The following is a 16,311-nucleotide window of genomic DNA, read 5'->3' as shown; positions in this document are numbered from 1 at the left end:
GGAAAGAACATTTGCTGTGAGTTATAGCTTTTGTACAAAGGCACGTTTTTTTTGTGGACTTTCGTATTTATACTTGCAGTTATGTAAGCCAATGTTCAGTTTCATTGACTCCGTGTATAGACGTGTTTATTGTTGTCTTCTTTACTTTATGTGACTGAACATTGTAATGTAAAAAGTGAATTGAAAAAAAATGTTTGTAGAGGAGTGCTTTTTCCAACTTTTGTATTAAACTTACTTATATTGTCGTAGCTTATGTTCAAGTTCAGTGAATGTGAAGGTTTTTGGAAACTGTTGATATGCTTGATTGGATGAATATAAAGATAATCATTTCAACATTTGAGCTAACTCGGTATATCTCATTCTCTTTAAAAAAATAAAAATAAAAGTGTAGGCTAATTGTTTTGTGTGTCTAACCTTGTACATTTGTGTATTCCTAGTGGGTTTTTCAGGGTGCACCCCAAAAAAGTCAAAACTCAGATGTGGAATTGGAATTAAAATTCAATTCTCTGGCAACAGCTCTGGTGGACATTCCTGCAGTCGGCAGTCAGCTGTCAGGGTGGCTGGTCTCAGACGATCTCACAGATGAAGAAGCCAGATGTGAAGATTCTCTAACAACAGCTCTGGTGGACATTCCTGCAGTCAGCAGTCGGCATGCCAATTGAACACTCCATCAAAAAACATGAGACGTCTGTGGCATTGTGTTGTGTGACAAAACGGCACATTTTAGAGTGGCCTTTTATTGTCCCCGGCGCAAGGCGCACCTGTGTAACGATCATGCTGTTTAATCAGCTTCTTAATCCATCCACCTGACACGTGTGGCATATCATCTTGGCAAAGGATAAAGGCTCACTAACAGGGATGTAAACACATTTGTGGTCAACATTTGAAAGAAATACAGCTTTTTGTGAATCTGAACATTGTTGGGGATTTTTGCCTTCAGCTTTTATGAAACATCTATTGAATTTATATTTTTGATCAGTATATATTGAAATTTGTTATTTTCTCAGCGGCACTCTTGTGTGTGTGTGTGTGTGTGTGTGTGTGTGTGTGTGTGTGTGTTCAGCAGGACCCAACGTCTTCTACACCATGTAGAAATGTAAAATAAGGAATCATGTTGGTTATATTTCCATTCCAGTGTTTTATTTGCTATATTGTATTTACTTTGCCACCATGGCCTTTTTTTGTTGCCTTTTACCTCCCTTATCTCACCTCATTTGCTCACATCGTATATAGACTTGTTTATACTGTATTATTGACTGTATGTTTTGTTTTACTCCATGTGTCACTCTGTGTCGTTGTATGTGTCGAACTGCTTTGCTTTATCTTGGCCAGGTCGCAATTGTAAATGAGAACTTGTTCTCAACTAGCCTTACCTGGTTAAATAAAGGTGAAATAAAATAAATAAAATAAAAATTACAGTACAGTATTGATCTATATTACGGTATTACAGTACTGATCTATATTACAGTATTACAGTACTGATCTATATTACAGTATTACAGTATTGATCTATTTTACAGTATTTCAGTATTGATCTATATTACAGTATTACAGTACTGATCTATATTACAGTACTGATGTATATTACAGTATTACAGTATTGATCTATATTACAGTATTACTGTATTGATCTATATTACAGTATTACAGTATTGATCTATATTACAGTATTACAGTACTGATCTATATTACAGTATTACAGTACTGTATTGATCTATATTACAGTATTACAGTACTATATTGATCTATATTACAGTATTACAGTACTCTATTGACCTATATTACAGTATTACAGTACTGATCTATATTACGGTATTACAGTACTGATCTATATTACAGTATTACAGTACTGATCTATATTACAGTATTACAGTACTGATCTATATTACAGTATTACAGTACTGATCTATTTTACAGTATTACAGTACTGTATTGGCCTATATTACAGAATTCCAGTACTGTATTGGCCTATATTACAGTATTCCAGTACTGTATTGGCCTATATTACAGTATTACAGTACTGATCTATATTACAGTATTTAAGTACTGATCTATTTTACAGTATTCCAGTACTGTATTGATCTATATTACGGTATTACAGTACTGTATTGATCTATATTACGGTATTACAGTACTGTATTGATCTATATTACAGTATTACAGTACTGTATTGGCCTATATTACAGTATTACAGTACTGTTTTGGCCTATATTACAGTATTACAGTACTGATCTATATTACAGTATTACAGTACTGTTTTGGCCTATATTACGGAATTACAGTACTGATCTATATTACAGTATGACAGTACTGTATTGATCTATATTACAGTATTACAGTACTGTATTGATCTATATTACAGTATTGCAGTACTGTTTTGGCCTATATTACGGTATTACAGTACTGATCTATTTTACAGTATTCCAGTACTGTATTGATCTATATTACGGTATTACAGTACTGATCTATTTTACAGTATTACAGTACTGATCTATTTTACAGTATTACAGTACTGATCTATTTTACAGTATTACAGTATTGATCTATTTTACAGTATTACAGTACTGATCTATATTACGGTATTACAGTACTGTATTGATCTATATTACAGTATGACAGTACTGTATTGATCTATATTACAGTATTACAGTACTGTATTGATCTATATTACAGTATTGCAGTACTGTTTTGGCCTATATTACGGTATTACAGTACTGATCTATTTTACAGTATTCCAGTACTGTATTGATCTATATTACGGTATTACAGTACTGATCTATTTTACAGTATTACAGTACTGATCTATTTTACAGTATTACAGTACTGATCTATTTTACAGTATTACAGTATTGATCTATTTTACAGTATTACAGTACTGATCTATATTACGGTATTACAGTACTGATCTATTTTACAGTATTACAGTACTGATCTATTTTACAGTATTACAGTACTGATCTATTTTACAGTATTACAGTACTGATCTATTTTACAGTATTACAGTACTGATCTATTTTACAGTATTACAGTACTGATCTATTTTACAGTATTACAGTACTGATCTATTTTACAGTATTACAGTATTGATCTATTTTACAGTATTACAGTACTGATCTATTTTACAGTATTACAGTATTGATCTATTTTACAGTATTACAGTACTGATCTATATTACAGAATTCCAGTACTGTATTGCCGTCCCTCCATCAAAAAGATCCCAGCAACTTCCTTTTGGATACATGTTTACTGTATAGGGGCATATCATTCTTATTTTGTACTTTCTGGATTATTTACATATTGGTATTGTATTGTATTGTATTGGTATTGTGTTGTATTGTAATGTATTGTATTGTGTTGGTATCATATTGTATTGTAATGGTATTGTATTGTACTGATATTGTATTGTATTGTGTTGTATTGTATTGGTATTGTATTGATATTGTATTGTATTGATATTGTGATGTATTGTATTGGTATTGTGTTGGTATTGTATTGGCATTGTGTTGTATTGCATTGGTATTGGTATTTTATTGTACTGGTATTGTATTGTATGGTATTGTGTTGGTATTGTATTGGTATTGTATTGTATTGTATTGTATTGTATTGGTATTGCATTGGTATTGTGTTGTGTTGTATTGAAATACAGGTTTGTAGGAGCTATAAACACATTACACTGCACCTTCTGTAACCTCTGCTGTAAACAATAATGATTTGATTAAACAGTGAAGTAAAATCATAATAGTATATAAATAAATAAATATATAAGAAATATATATCATAACAGTATATAAATAAATAAATATATAAGAAATATATATGTTTTAATGTTTCTTCTTTACAGACATATATGTTCATTACGCAGTTGTCAACATCTGTATAAGACAAACCACTTTAACATGTAAAATCTCAAGGTTTACCAAATGTTTAATAAGTGATCATTAGCTAAGAGCAATCGGATTGAGTAATACTATTATACTACTACAGTAATACTACTATACAACTGAGAAGACAATCATATCGAAGCAATGTGGGCATTGCATTGTGGGCAATGTGGGCATTGCATTGTGGGCAATGTGGGCATTGCATTGTGGGCAATGTGGGCATTGCATTGTGGGCAATGTGGGCATTGCATTGTGGGCAATGTGGGCATTGCATTGTGGGCAGTGGGCAATGTGGGCATTGCATTGTGGGCAATGTGTGCATTGCATTGTGGGCAATGTGGGCATTGCATTGTGGGCAATGTGGGCATTGCATTGTGGGCAATGTGGGCATTGCATTGTGAACGGAAGTTACATTATGTGAACACGTATTGCAAAGTGAAACTTGTATTTCTACATTGAACAATAATTGGTTCAAAAGTGACTGTGTGTGTGTGGTGTGTGTGTGTGTGTGTGTGTGTGTGTGTGTGTGTGTGTGTGTGTGTGTGTGTGTGTGTGTGTGTGTGTTGTACATAGTCAATGTGCTTAGAGTTTTGAAATACCTGCCGTTTTGATGATCTGTTTTGCGTTTTAGTGTTAAGAGTTGTGGAGATTTACTAAATAAACTATATAATAGTTTACAATGGTTTAGTTTAGGGAACCCTATTCCCTAAAGAGTGCCATAGGACTCTGGTCTAAAGTAGTGTACTATATAGGGAATAGGGTGCCATAGGGTTCTGGTCTAAAGTAGTGTACTATATAGGGAATAGGGTGCCATAGGACTCTGGTCCATAGTAGTGCACTATATAGGGAATAGGGTGCCATAGGGCTCTGGTCCATAGTAGTGCACTATATAGGGAATAGGGTGCCATAGGACTCTGGTCCATAGTAGTGCACTATATAGGGAATAGGGTGCCATAGGACTCTGGTCCATAGTAGTGCACTATATAGGGAATAGGGTGCCATAGGGCTCTGGTCCATAGTAGTGCACTATATAGGGAATAGGGTGCCATAGGACTCTGGTCTAAAGTAGTGCACTATATAGGGAATAGGGTGCCATTTAGGATGCACACTATAATGGTTATTTATTAGGAAAGCAGTAGGTGACTTTCAGAGGTGTTAACTGCTACCAATTCAGAATTAATTAAAGTCATTTTGTTTCTCTGTCAGATCATTAGTCTGATTATCTGAGAGGGAATCTGGGTCCTGAGACGGGAGAAGGAGAGAGACAGAGAGAGAGAGACACAGAGAGAGAGAGAGAGAGAGAGAGAGATTGAGAGAGAGGGAGCGATAGAGAGGGATATGAGAGAGAGAGAGACTTGTGAACTTTAGTGAATCCTGGTCTAAACATCAACAATCCCTTTATCAAACGACCAACTGAACAATGAAATCTGTTTCAAACTGTTCAAGCTGAAATCGATCACACCTCTAAGCTGTCAGCTCGTCTGGATTTTGACAGAGAAGAGGTGTTATCTGAACAGGAACTGAGCAGCTTGGGCTAATGCTAGGCTAGTGCTAAAATAGAAGACAAAGGTTACTGAAAAGAGGAAGGAAAGGGCATTCCAGATTATACCACGGTTTGTTTGGATCCTAGGTGCTGATTGGTTGACAGCAGGGAGTTATAGCACAAGGTAATCCCTGTTAAAAGTTCCATTAGATTTATCAATGCACATCCACTGTCCCACAGCCCAGACAGGCAATTTAAAAACTTAATTTCCCCTGGAAAAAAAGCATCTCAACATTATTATGCTTCCTGCCAAGCATTTAGTTTGGTACAGCGGGGGTTAATATAAACCTAGCATTTAGTTTGGTACAGCGGGGGTTAATATAAGCATTTAGTTTGGTACAGCGGGGGTTAAAATAAGCCCAGCATTTAGTTTGGTACAGCGGGGGTTAATATAAGCCTAGCATTTAGTTTGGTACAGCGGGGGTTAATATAAACCCAGCATTTAGTTTGGTACAGCGGGGGTTAATATAAGCCCAGCATTTAGTTTGGTACAGTGGGGGTTAATATAAACCCAGCATTTAGTTTGGTACAGCAGGGGTTAATATAAACCCAGCATTTAGTTTGGTACAGCGGGGGTTAATATAAACCCAGCATTTAGTTTGGTACAGCGGGGGTTAATATAAGCATTTAGTTTGGTACAGTGGGGGTTAATATAAGCATTTAGTTTGGTACAGCGGGGGTTAATATGAACCTAGCATTTAGTTTGGTATAGCGGGGGTTAATATAAGCATTTAGTTTGGTACAGTGGGGGTTAATATAAGCATTTAGTTTGGTACAGCGGGGGTTAATATGAACCTAGCATTTAGTTTGGTACAGCGGGGGTTAATATGAACCTAGCATTTAGTTTGGTACAGCGGGGGTTAATATAAACACAGCATTTAGTTTGGTACAGCAGGGGTTAATATAAGCATTTAGTTTGGTACAGCGGGGTTAATATAAGCATTTAGTTTGGTACAGCGAGGGTTAATATAAACCCAGCATTTAGTTTGGTACAGCGGGGGTTAATATAAACACAGCATTTAGTTTGGTACAGCGGGGGTTAATATAAGCCCAGCATTTAGTTTGGTACAGCGGGGGTTAATATAAACCCAGCATTTAGTTTGGTACAGCGGGGGTTAATATAAGCATTTAGTTTGGTACAGCGGGGTTAATATAAGCCCAGCATTTAGTTTGGTACAGCGGGGGTTAATATAAAACCAGCATTTAGTTTGGTACAGCGGGGGTTAATATAAGCATTTAGTTTGGTACAGCGAGGGTTAATATAAACCCAGCATTTAGTTTGGTACAGCGGGGGTTAATATAAACACAGCATTTAGTTTGGTACAGCGGGGGTTAATATAAGTCCAGCATTTAGTTTGGTACAGCGGGGGTTAATATAAGCATTTAGTTTGGTACAGTGGGGGTTAATATAAGCATTTAGTTTGGTACAGCGGGGGTTAATATAAGTCCAGCATTTAGTTTGGTACAGCGGGGGTTAATATAAGTCCAGCATTTAGTTTGGTACAGCGGGGGTTAATATAAATCTAGCATTTAGTTTGGTACAGTGGGGGTTAATATAAACCCAGCATTTAGTTTGGTACAGCGGGGGTTAATATAAACCCAGCATTTAGTTTGGTACAGCGGGGGTTAATATAAGCATTTAGTTTGGTACAGCGGGGGTTAATATAAGCATTTAGTTTGGTACAGCAGGGGTTAATATAAACCTAGCATTTAGTTTGGTACAGCGGGGGTTAATATAAGCCCAGCATTTAGTTTGGTACAGCGGGGGTTAATATAAGCCTAGCATTTAGTTTGGTACAGCGGGGGTTAATATAAGCATTTAGTTTGGTACAGCGGGGGTTAATATAAACCCAGCATTTAGTTTGGTACAGCGGGGGTTAATATAAACCCAGCATTTAGTTTGGTACAGCGGGGGTTAATATAAGCATTTAGTTTGGTACAGCGGGGGTTAATATAAGCCTAGCATTTAGTTTGGTACAGCGGGGGTTAATATAAACCTAGCATTTAGGTTGGTACAGTGGGGGTTAATATAAGCCTAGCATTTAGTTTGGTACAGCGGGGGTTAATATAAGCATTTAGTTTGGTACAGCGGGGGTTAATATAAGCATTTAGTTTGGTACAGCGGGGGTTAATATAAGCATTTAGTTTGGTACAGCGGGGGTTAATATAAGCCTAGCATTTAGTTTGGTACAGCGGGGGTTAATATAAACCTAGCATTTAGGTTGGTACAGCGGGGGTTAATATGAACCTAGCATTTAGTTTGGTACAGCGGGGGTTAATATGAACCTAGCATTTAGTTTGGTACAGCGGGGGTTAATATAAACACAGCATTTAGTTTGGTACAGCAGGGGTTAATATAAGCATTTAGTTTGGTACAGCGGGGTTAATATAAGCATTTAGTTTGGTACAGCGAGGGTTAATATAAACCCAGCATTTAGTTTGGTACAGCGGGGGTTAATATAAACACAGCATTTAGTTTGGTACAGCGGGGGTTAATATAAGCCCAGCATTTAGTTTGGTACAGCGGGGGTTAATATAAACCCAGCATTTAGTTTGGTACAGCGGGGGTTAATATAAGCATTTAGTTTGGTACAGCGGGGTTAATATAAGCCCAGCATTTAGTTTGGTACAGCGGGGGTTAATATAAAACCAGCATTTAGTTTGGTACAGCGGGGGTTAATATAAGCATTTAGTTTGGTACAGCGAGGGTTAATATAAACCCAGCATTTAGTTTGGTACAGCGGGGGTTAATATAAACACAGCATTTAGTTTGGTACAGCGGGGGTTAATATAAGTCCAGCATTTAGTTTGGTACAGCGGGGGTTAATATAAGCATTTAGTTTGGTACAGTGGGGGTTAATATAAGCATTTAGTTTGGTACAGCGGGGGTTAATATAAGTCCAGCATTTAGTTTGGTACAGCGGGGGTTAATATAAGTCCAGCATTTAGTTTGGTACAGCGGGGGTTAATATAAATCTAGCATTTAGTTTGGTACAGTGGGGGTTAATATAAACCCAGCATTTAGTTTGGTACAGCGGGGGTTAATATAAACCCAGCATTTAGTTTGGTACAGCGGGGGTTAATATAAGCATTTAGTTTGGTACAGCGGGGGTTAATATAAGCATTTAGTTTGGTACAGCAGGGGTTAATATAAACCTAGCATTTAGTTTGGTACAGCGGGGGTTAATATAAGCCCAGCATTTAGTTTGGTACAGCGGGGGTTAATATAAGCCTAGCATTTAGTTTGGTACAGCGGGGGTTAATATAAGCATTTAGTTTGGTACAGCGGGGGTTAATATAAACCCAGCATTTAGTTTGGTACAGCGGGGGTTAATATAAACCCAGCATTTAGTTTGGTACAGCGGGGGTTAATATAAGCATTTAGTTTGGTACAGCGGGGGTTAATATAAGCCTAGCATTTAGTTTGGTACAGCGGGGGTTAATATAAACCTAGCATTTAGGTTGGTACAGTGGGGGTTAATATAAGCCTAGCATTTAGTTTGGTACAGCGGGGGTTAATATAAGCATTTAGTTTGGTACAGCGGGGGTTAATATAAGCCCAGCATTTAGTTTGGTACAGCGGGGGTTAATATAAGCCTAGCATTTAGTTTGGTACAGCGGGGGTTAATATAAGCCTAGCATTTAGTTTGTTACAGCGGGGGTTAATATAAGCCTAGCATTTAGTTTGTTACAGCGGGGGTTAATATAAGCCTAGCATTTAGTTTGGTACAGCGGGGGTTAATATAAGCATTTAGTTTGGTACAGCGGGGGTTAATATAAGCCTAGCATTTAGTTTGGTACAGCGGGGGTTAATAAAAACCTAGCATTTAGTTTGGTACAGCGGGGGTTAATATAAGCATTTAGTTTGGTACAGCGGGGGTTATTATAAGCATTTAGTTTGGTACAGCGGGGGTTAATATAAGCCCAGCATTTAGTTTGGTACATCGGGGGTTAATATAAGCATTTAGTTATGTACAGCGGGGGTTAATATAAGCCCAGCATTTAGTTTGGTACAGCGGGGGTTAATATTCACCCAGCATTTAGTTTGGTACCTTTCAGTCACTGGCCCAATGATCTTAACCGGTTACCATGGTTACCTGCCACCCCACCTGCCATTGTTTTGTTTAACATAGCAAGTACTGTAGAATGAATAGAATTAACTCCCTGGTCAAAACATCCCAATAGAATGAACTTCCTGGTCAAAACATCCCAATAGAATTAACTCCCTGGTCAAAACATCCCAATAGAATGAACTTCCTGGTCAAAACATCCCAATAGAATGAACTTCCTGGTCAAAACATCCCAATAGAATGAACTCCCTGGTCAAAACATCCCAATAGAATGAACTTCCTGGTCAAAACATCCCAATAGAATGAACTTCCTGGTCAAAACATCCCAATAGAATGAACTCCCTGGTCAAAACATCCCAATAGAATGAACTTCCTGGTCAAAACATCCCAATAGAATGAACTCCCGAGTCAAAACATCCCAATAGAATGAACTCCAGGATCAAAACACCCCAATAGAATGAACTCCCACCTCAAAACATCCCAATAGAATGAACTTCCTGGTCAAAACATCCCAATAGAATGAACTCCCTGGTCAAAACATCCCAATAGAATGAACTTCCTGGTCAAAACATCCCAATAGAATGAACTCCCGAGTCAAAACATCCCAATAGAATGAACTCCAGGATCAAAACACCCCAATAGAATGAACTCCCACCTCAAAACACCCCAATAGAATGAACTCCCTGGTCAAAACACCCCAATATAATGAACTCCAGGATCAAAACATCCCAATAGAATGATCTCCCTGGTCAAAACATCCCAATAGAAAACATGCAACTTCAGAACCTCAGAACTAACAACTGGCTTTTCCCTGGACTATATCTGTTGGAAATATTTGGTACTCATCGACATTTTTTATTTTAATGAAAATATGTTTTTTTTATAAAAAGCAATACATAAAACATCTCCTATGGACAGCAGTACCAGCAAACAGGTGTGTGTGTGTTTATGTTTATTAGGGTTCCCATTAGCTACTGCACATCATCGTCCACATAAAACCTACAAATACACAACACCTACCTGAAAGATGTTCAAAGTTTACTTTTGGTACTTTTTAAATCATTTTATGGTTTTGTTTTATTTTAGGATAGTTTTATTTCGTTTTAAAGCATATTTTTCCACTGACAAATATTAAAAAGAGGGTATGTTCAACTGAGTAGAATACACACCAATATGTTTTTTTTTTATATTTCAAAACGTCTTGTAAAAAAAAAATCATTTTAATCCATAGAGACGTGAAGGAGAAGCTCGTCGGATAAATAAAACAAGAACAACCTAAGATATTACTTGAACAAAAAAAAAAAATTTGAGTTATATATTGGAAAGACAAACAACAAAAAATAATATTTATACACTATTCATATAAACACATTTATTTTCTTATATGCAGTACAGTTAAATTATATATTTAAAAAAGAGGAGATGAGCCGTGATAAAGAAATATATTTTATCTGTTTTTTTTTTAAAGCTAAACGTGCTTTTTGCCTGAATAATCTCTGGTGGCAGAGCATTTCACAATGACATGGCTCCATAGATAACTGAGTGGCGTATTAAATCTGTTTTTGGTTTGGGTACAGTGAAGATGTCCTTGTAAACCTGGTCTGTGTGTGAATGCACTAATGGATAAATATGGAGTCTTATTTGGAGCAGTCTTTTTCAGTTTCTCTCTCTCTCTCTCTCTCTCTCTCTCTCGCTCCCTCCCTCCCTCCCTCCCTCCCTCCCTCCCTCCCTCCCTCCCTCCCTCCCTCCCTCCCTCCCTCCCTCCCTCCCTCCCTCCCATTTGTTTCTTTGTCTGCTCTATTTAAGCCATAAGGCACGAGAACCCGGGAACTATCTTGTGAATTACTCCCGACTCAGGAATGTTCTTAGTCTGAGGCGAAGCCAAGGGCAGAATATAACTGTTCTGTAGTCTGTCATGTATTAGTACATTTGATGTGGAACACAGGAAGAGTAGCTGCTGCATGTGCAGTAGCTAATGGGGATCCTAATAAACAAATGACACACAGACAGCCTTCCCCAGTAGTGCTGTCCCATGGGAGAAGTACTACTCACACACAGACAGTCTTCCCCAGTAGTGCTGTCCCATGGGAGAAGTACTACTCACACACAGACAGTCTTCCCCAGTAGTGCTGTCCATGGGAGAAGTACTAATGACACACAGACAGTCTTCCCCAGTAGTGCTGTCCCATGGGAGAAGTACTACTCACACACAGACAGTCTTCCCCAGTAGTGCTGTCCCATGGGAGAAGTACTACTCACACACAGACAGTCTTCCCCAGTAGTGCTGTCCATGGGAGAAGTACTAATGACACACAGACAGTCTTCCCCAGTAGTGCTGTCCATGGGAGAAGTACTACTCACACACAGACAGCCTTTCCCAGTAGTGCTGTCCATGGGAGAAGTACTACTCACACACAGACAGCCTTCCCCAGTAGTGCTGTCCTTGGGAGAAGTACTACTCACACACAGACAGTCTTCCCCAGTAGTGCTGTCCCATGGGAGAAGTACTACTCACACACAGACAGTCTTCCCCAGTAGTGCTGTCCATGGGAGAAGTACTAATGATACACAGACAGTCTTCCCCAGTAGTGCTGTCCATGGGAGAAGTACTAATGATACACAGACAGTCTTCCCCAGTAGTGCTGTCCATGGGAGAAGTACTAATGATACACAGACAGTCTTCCCCAGTAGTGCTGTCCCATGGGAGAAGTACTACTCACACACAGACAGTCTTCCCCAGTAGTGCTGTCCCATGGGAGAAGTACTACTCACACACAGACAGTCTTCCCCAGTAGTGCTGTCCATGGGAGAAGTACTAATGACACACAGACAGTCTTCCCCAGTAGTGCTGTCCATGGGAGAAGTACTACTCACACACAGACAGTCTTCCCCAGTAGTGCTGTCCATGGGAGAAGTACTACTCACACACAGACAGCCTTCCCCAGTAGTGATGTCCATGGGAGAAGTACTAATCACACACAGACAGCCTTCCCCAGTAGTGCTGTCCATGGGAGAAGTACTAATGACACAGACAGCCTTCCCCAGTAGTGCTGTCCTTGGGAGAAGTACTACTCACACACAAACAGCCTTCCCCAGTAGTGCTGTCCATGGGAGAAGTACTAATCACACACAGACAGTCTTCCCCAGTAGTGCTGTCCATGGGAGAAGTACTAATGACACACAGACAGCCTTCCCCAGTAGTGCTGTCCATGGGAGAAGTACTACTCACACACAGACAGTCTTCCCCAGTAGTGCTGTCCATGGGAGAAGTACTACTCACACACAGACAGCCTTCCCCAGTAGTGCTGTCCATGGGAGAAGTACTAATCACACACAGACAGCCTTCCCCAGTAGTGCTGTCCATGGGAGAAGTACTAATCACACACAGACAGTCTCCCCCAGTAGTGCTGTCCATGGGAGAAGTACTAACGACACACAGACAGCCTTCCCCAGTAGTGCTGTCCATGGGAGAAGTACTAATCACATACGGTGCAGAGGGTACAGAGAAGAGAACGCTGTCTCTGTGCTAATTAGTACACACTTTATTTTTTAGAAGTTCTGTGCTCCGTGTTCCATACATTCCATAAAGATAGAACCAAGGTAAACACGGCCTGGCTGCTCTCGTGTGCACAGAGAACAACTCCAGAAGGAGGAGGAGGAGAAAGAGGAGGAGGAGAGAGGAGGAGAAAGAGGAGGAGGAGGGAGAGGAGGAGGAGAGAGAGGAGGAGGAGAAAGAGGAGGAAGAGAGAGGAGAGAGAGAGGGGGAGGATTTCTGGACATGGGAGGAGATATTGGACGGTAAAGGACCCTGGGCTCAGCCTGGAGAATATCGCCGCCCCAAAGAAGAACTGGAGGCGGCGAAAGCGGAGAGGCGCTGGTATGAGGAGGCAGCACAGCGACGCGGATGGAAGCCCGAGAGTCAGCCCCAAAAATGTCTTGGGGGGGGGGGCTCACAGGGAGTATGGCTACGCCAGGTAGGAGACCTGCGCAAACTTCCTGTGCTTACCAGGGGGCTAGAGAGACCGGGCAGGCACCGTGTTATGCTGTGGTCCGCACAGTGTCTCCAGTGCGGGTGCATAGCCCGGTGCGGTACATACCAGCTCCGCGTATCGGCCGGGCTAGAGTAAGCATCGAGCCAAGTGTCATGAAGCCGGCTCTACGCATCTGGTCTCCAGTGCGTCTCCTTGGGCCGGCTTACATGGCACCAGCCTTGCGCTCGGTGTCTCCGGTTCGCCTGTATAGCCCAGTGCGGGCTATTCCACCTCGTCGCACTGGCAGGGCGACCGGGAGTATTCAACCAGGTAAGGTTGGGCAGGCTCGGCGCTCAAGAGCTCCAGTGCGCCTGCACGGTCCGGTCTATCCAGTACCACCACCACGCATCAGTCCACCGGTGGCAGCTCCCCGCACCAGGCTTCCTGTGCGTGTCCTCGGCCCAGTACCACCAGTGCCAGCACCACGCATCAGGCCTACAGTGCGCCTCGCCTGTCCAGCGCTGCCAGAGCCTTCCTCCTCTCCAGCGCTGCCGGAGTCTCCCGCCTGTTTAGCGCTGCCAGAGCCTTCCTCCTCTCCAGCGCTGCCGGAGTCTCCCGCCTGTTTAGCGCTGCCAGAGCCTTCCTCCTCTCCAGCGCTGCCGGAGTCTCCCGCCTGTTCAGCGCAGTCGGAGCCTTCCTCCTCTCCAGCGCTGCCGGAGTCTCCCGCCTGTTTAGCGCTGCCAGAGCCTTCCTCCTCTCCAGCGCTGCCGGAGTCTCCCGCCTGTTTAGCGCTGCCTGAGCCTTCCGCCTCTACAGCGCTGCCGGAGTCTCCCGCCTGTTCAGCGCTGCCAGTCTGCAAGGAGCAGCCAGAGCTGCCAGTCTGCAAGGAGCTGCCAGTCTGCAAGGAGCTGCCAGTCTGCAAGGAGCCACCAGAGCTGCCAGTCTGCAAGAAGCCGCCAGTGCTGCCAGTCTGCATGGAGCAGCCATAGCCGCCAGTCTGCATGGAGCAGCCAGAGCCGCCAGTCAGCATGGAGCAGCCAGAGCCGCCAGTCAGCATGGAGCAGCCAGAGCCGCCAGTCAGCATGGAGCAGCCAGAGCCGCCAGTCAGCATGGAGCAGCCAGAGCCGCCAGTCAGCATGGAGCAGCCAGAGCTGCCAGTCAGCATGGAGCAGCCAGTCTGCCAGGATCCGCCAGTCAGCCAGGATCTTCCAGAGCTTCCAGTCAGCCAGGATCCGCCAGGGCCGCCAGTCAGCCAGGATCCGCCAGTCAGCCAGGATCTTCCAGATCTGCCAGTCAGCCAGGATCCGCCAGTCAGCCAGAATCTTCCAGATCCGCCAGTCAGCCAGGATCTGCCGGAACCGCCAGTCAGCCAGGATCTGCCAGAACCACCAGCCAGCCAGGATCTGCAGGAGCCAACTTCCTGCCTGAGCTTCCTCTCAGTACTGGGCTTCCTCTCAGTACTGAGCTTCCTCTCAGTACTGGGCTTCCTCTCAGTCCCGAGCTACCCCTCAGTCCCGAGCTACCCCTCAGTCCCGAGCTACCCCTCATTCCCGAGCTACCCCTCATTCCCGAGCTACCCCTCAGTCCCGAGCTGCCCCTCAGTCCCGAGCTGCCCCTCAGTCCAGTGGGGTCCTTGTTGAGGGTTACTAGGCCAAGGTCGGCGACGAGGGTCGCCTATCAAAGGACGCGAGGCAAATGGACTAAGGCTTTGTTGGAGTGGGGTCCACGTCCCGCGCCGACCCTCCCCTATGGGTTTAGGTGTGCGGCCGGGAGTCCGCACCTTGGGGGGCTGGTTCTGTCACGCCCTGGTCTTAGTATTCTGTGTTTCTTTACTATTTTGGTTAGGCCAGGGTGTGACATGGGTTTATTTATGTGGTGTGTTTTGTCTTGGTGTTTTTGTAGGTATTGGGTTTGTGGCTTAGTGGGGGTATCTAGTATGGCTGTCTGGAGTGGTTCTCAATCAGAGGCAGGTGTTTATCGTTGTCTCTGATTGGGAACCATATTTAGGCATCCATATTCTTTGAGTGTTTCGTGGGTGATTGTTCCTGTCTCTGTGTTTGTTTTGCACAAGTAAAGGCTGTTAGGTTTTCGTGTTACGTTTCTTGTTTTGTATTTGTTCATGTTTATATTTCATTAAACATGTATCAAGATAACCACGCTGATTTTTGGTCCGATCCCTGCTACACCTCCTCTTCTGAGGAGGAGATAGGATTTTCTTCTAACAATGGGTCATACATAATCTAACCCCTGACCTCTAACCTCTAACCCCTGACCTAGTAGTACAGTGTCCTGACCTTTGATCTCCTTCTCGTTCCTGAACCAGCGGAGGTCAGCAGCAGGCTTGGAGCCGTGGGTCATGCAGGTCAGAGTGATCTCATCTCCCTCCAGGGCAGGCTTTGTCAGACCGTCTATCTCTGGCATCTCTGGCACCCCTACAGGACAGGAGGAGAATTACGTATGTTATTAAAACAATAAAACACACTAAATAGACTGTAAGGTTGTGTGTTAATGGAAAAATCCACCCAAAATCACTAATTATTATAATTTATTATAATTTACAGCTCCAATTAAGAGATAACCATATTTTTTTTACTAGCAAATGTTTCATTTTGTCGCAATAAGGTTGGTAGCAATATCTGAAAATCGTTGTGGTAATCTGTTGCAGTTTAAGTCGATTACAAAAACCCACAATGCAATTCTCTCCCTACGGACTGGATGGCTGGCTGGCTATCTAGCTAGCTAGCCAGCAAACTTAGCTCCACACAATAATACCAAAGTCAATATCAGCATGTAACGTAGCTAGTTAACTGTAAAGTCACCTAAACAAACTGCCCTATCAATTTAGG

The 16,311-nt window shown here is 42.2% G+C and overlaps 1 protein-coding gene across 4 annotated transcripts in view; it reads right to left on the bottom strand.

Moving 5' to 3' along the window:
• LOC110510278 (cell adhesion molecule 2) overlaps positions 1 to 16,311 on the bottom strand; it is a 763,418-nt gene that overhangs the window by 146,402 nt on the left and 600,705 nt on the right. For all 4 annotated transcript variants that reach the window (XM_036967531.2, XM_036967528.2, XM_036967529.2 and 1 more), the window contains one exon: positions 15,760 to 15,897. In XM_036967531.2, coding sequence (XP_036823426.1) covers positions 15,760 to 15,897 — 138 coding nt within the window. The remainder of the gene's footprint in view (positions 1 to 15,759; positions 15,898 to 16,311) is intronic.

The sequence above is a fragment of the Oncorhynchus mykiss genome, chromosome 29, assembly GCF_057628025.1.
Source record: "Oncorhynchus mykiss isolate SJ-2025 chromosome 29, ASM5762802v1, whole genome shotgun sequence".
NCBI lineage: Eukaryota > Metazoa > Chordata > Actinopteri > Salmoniformes > Salmonidae > Oncorhynchus > Oncorhynchus mykiss.
This window is presented reverse-complemented; position numbering and strand designations above follow the sequence as displayed.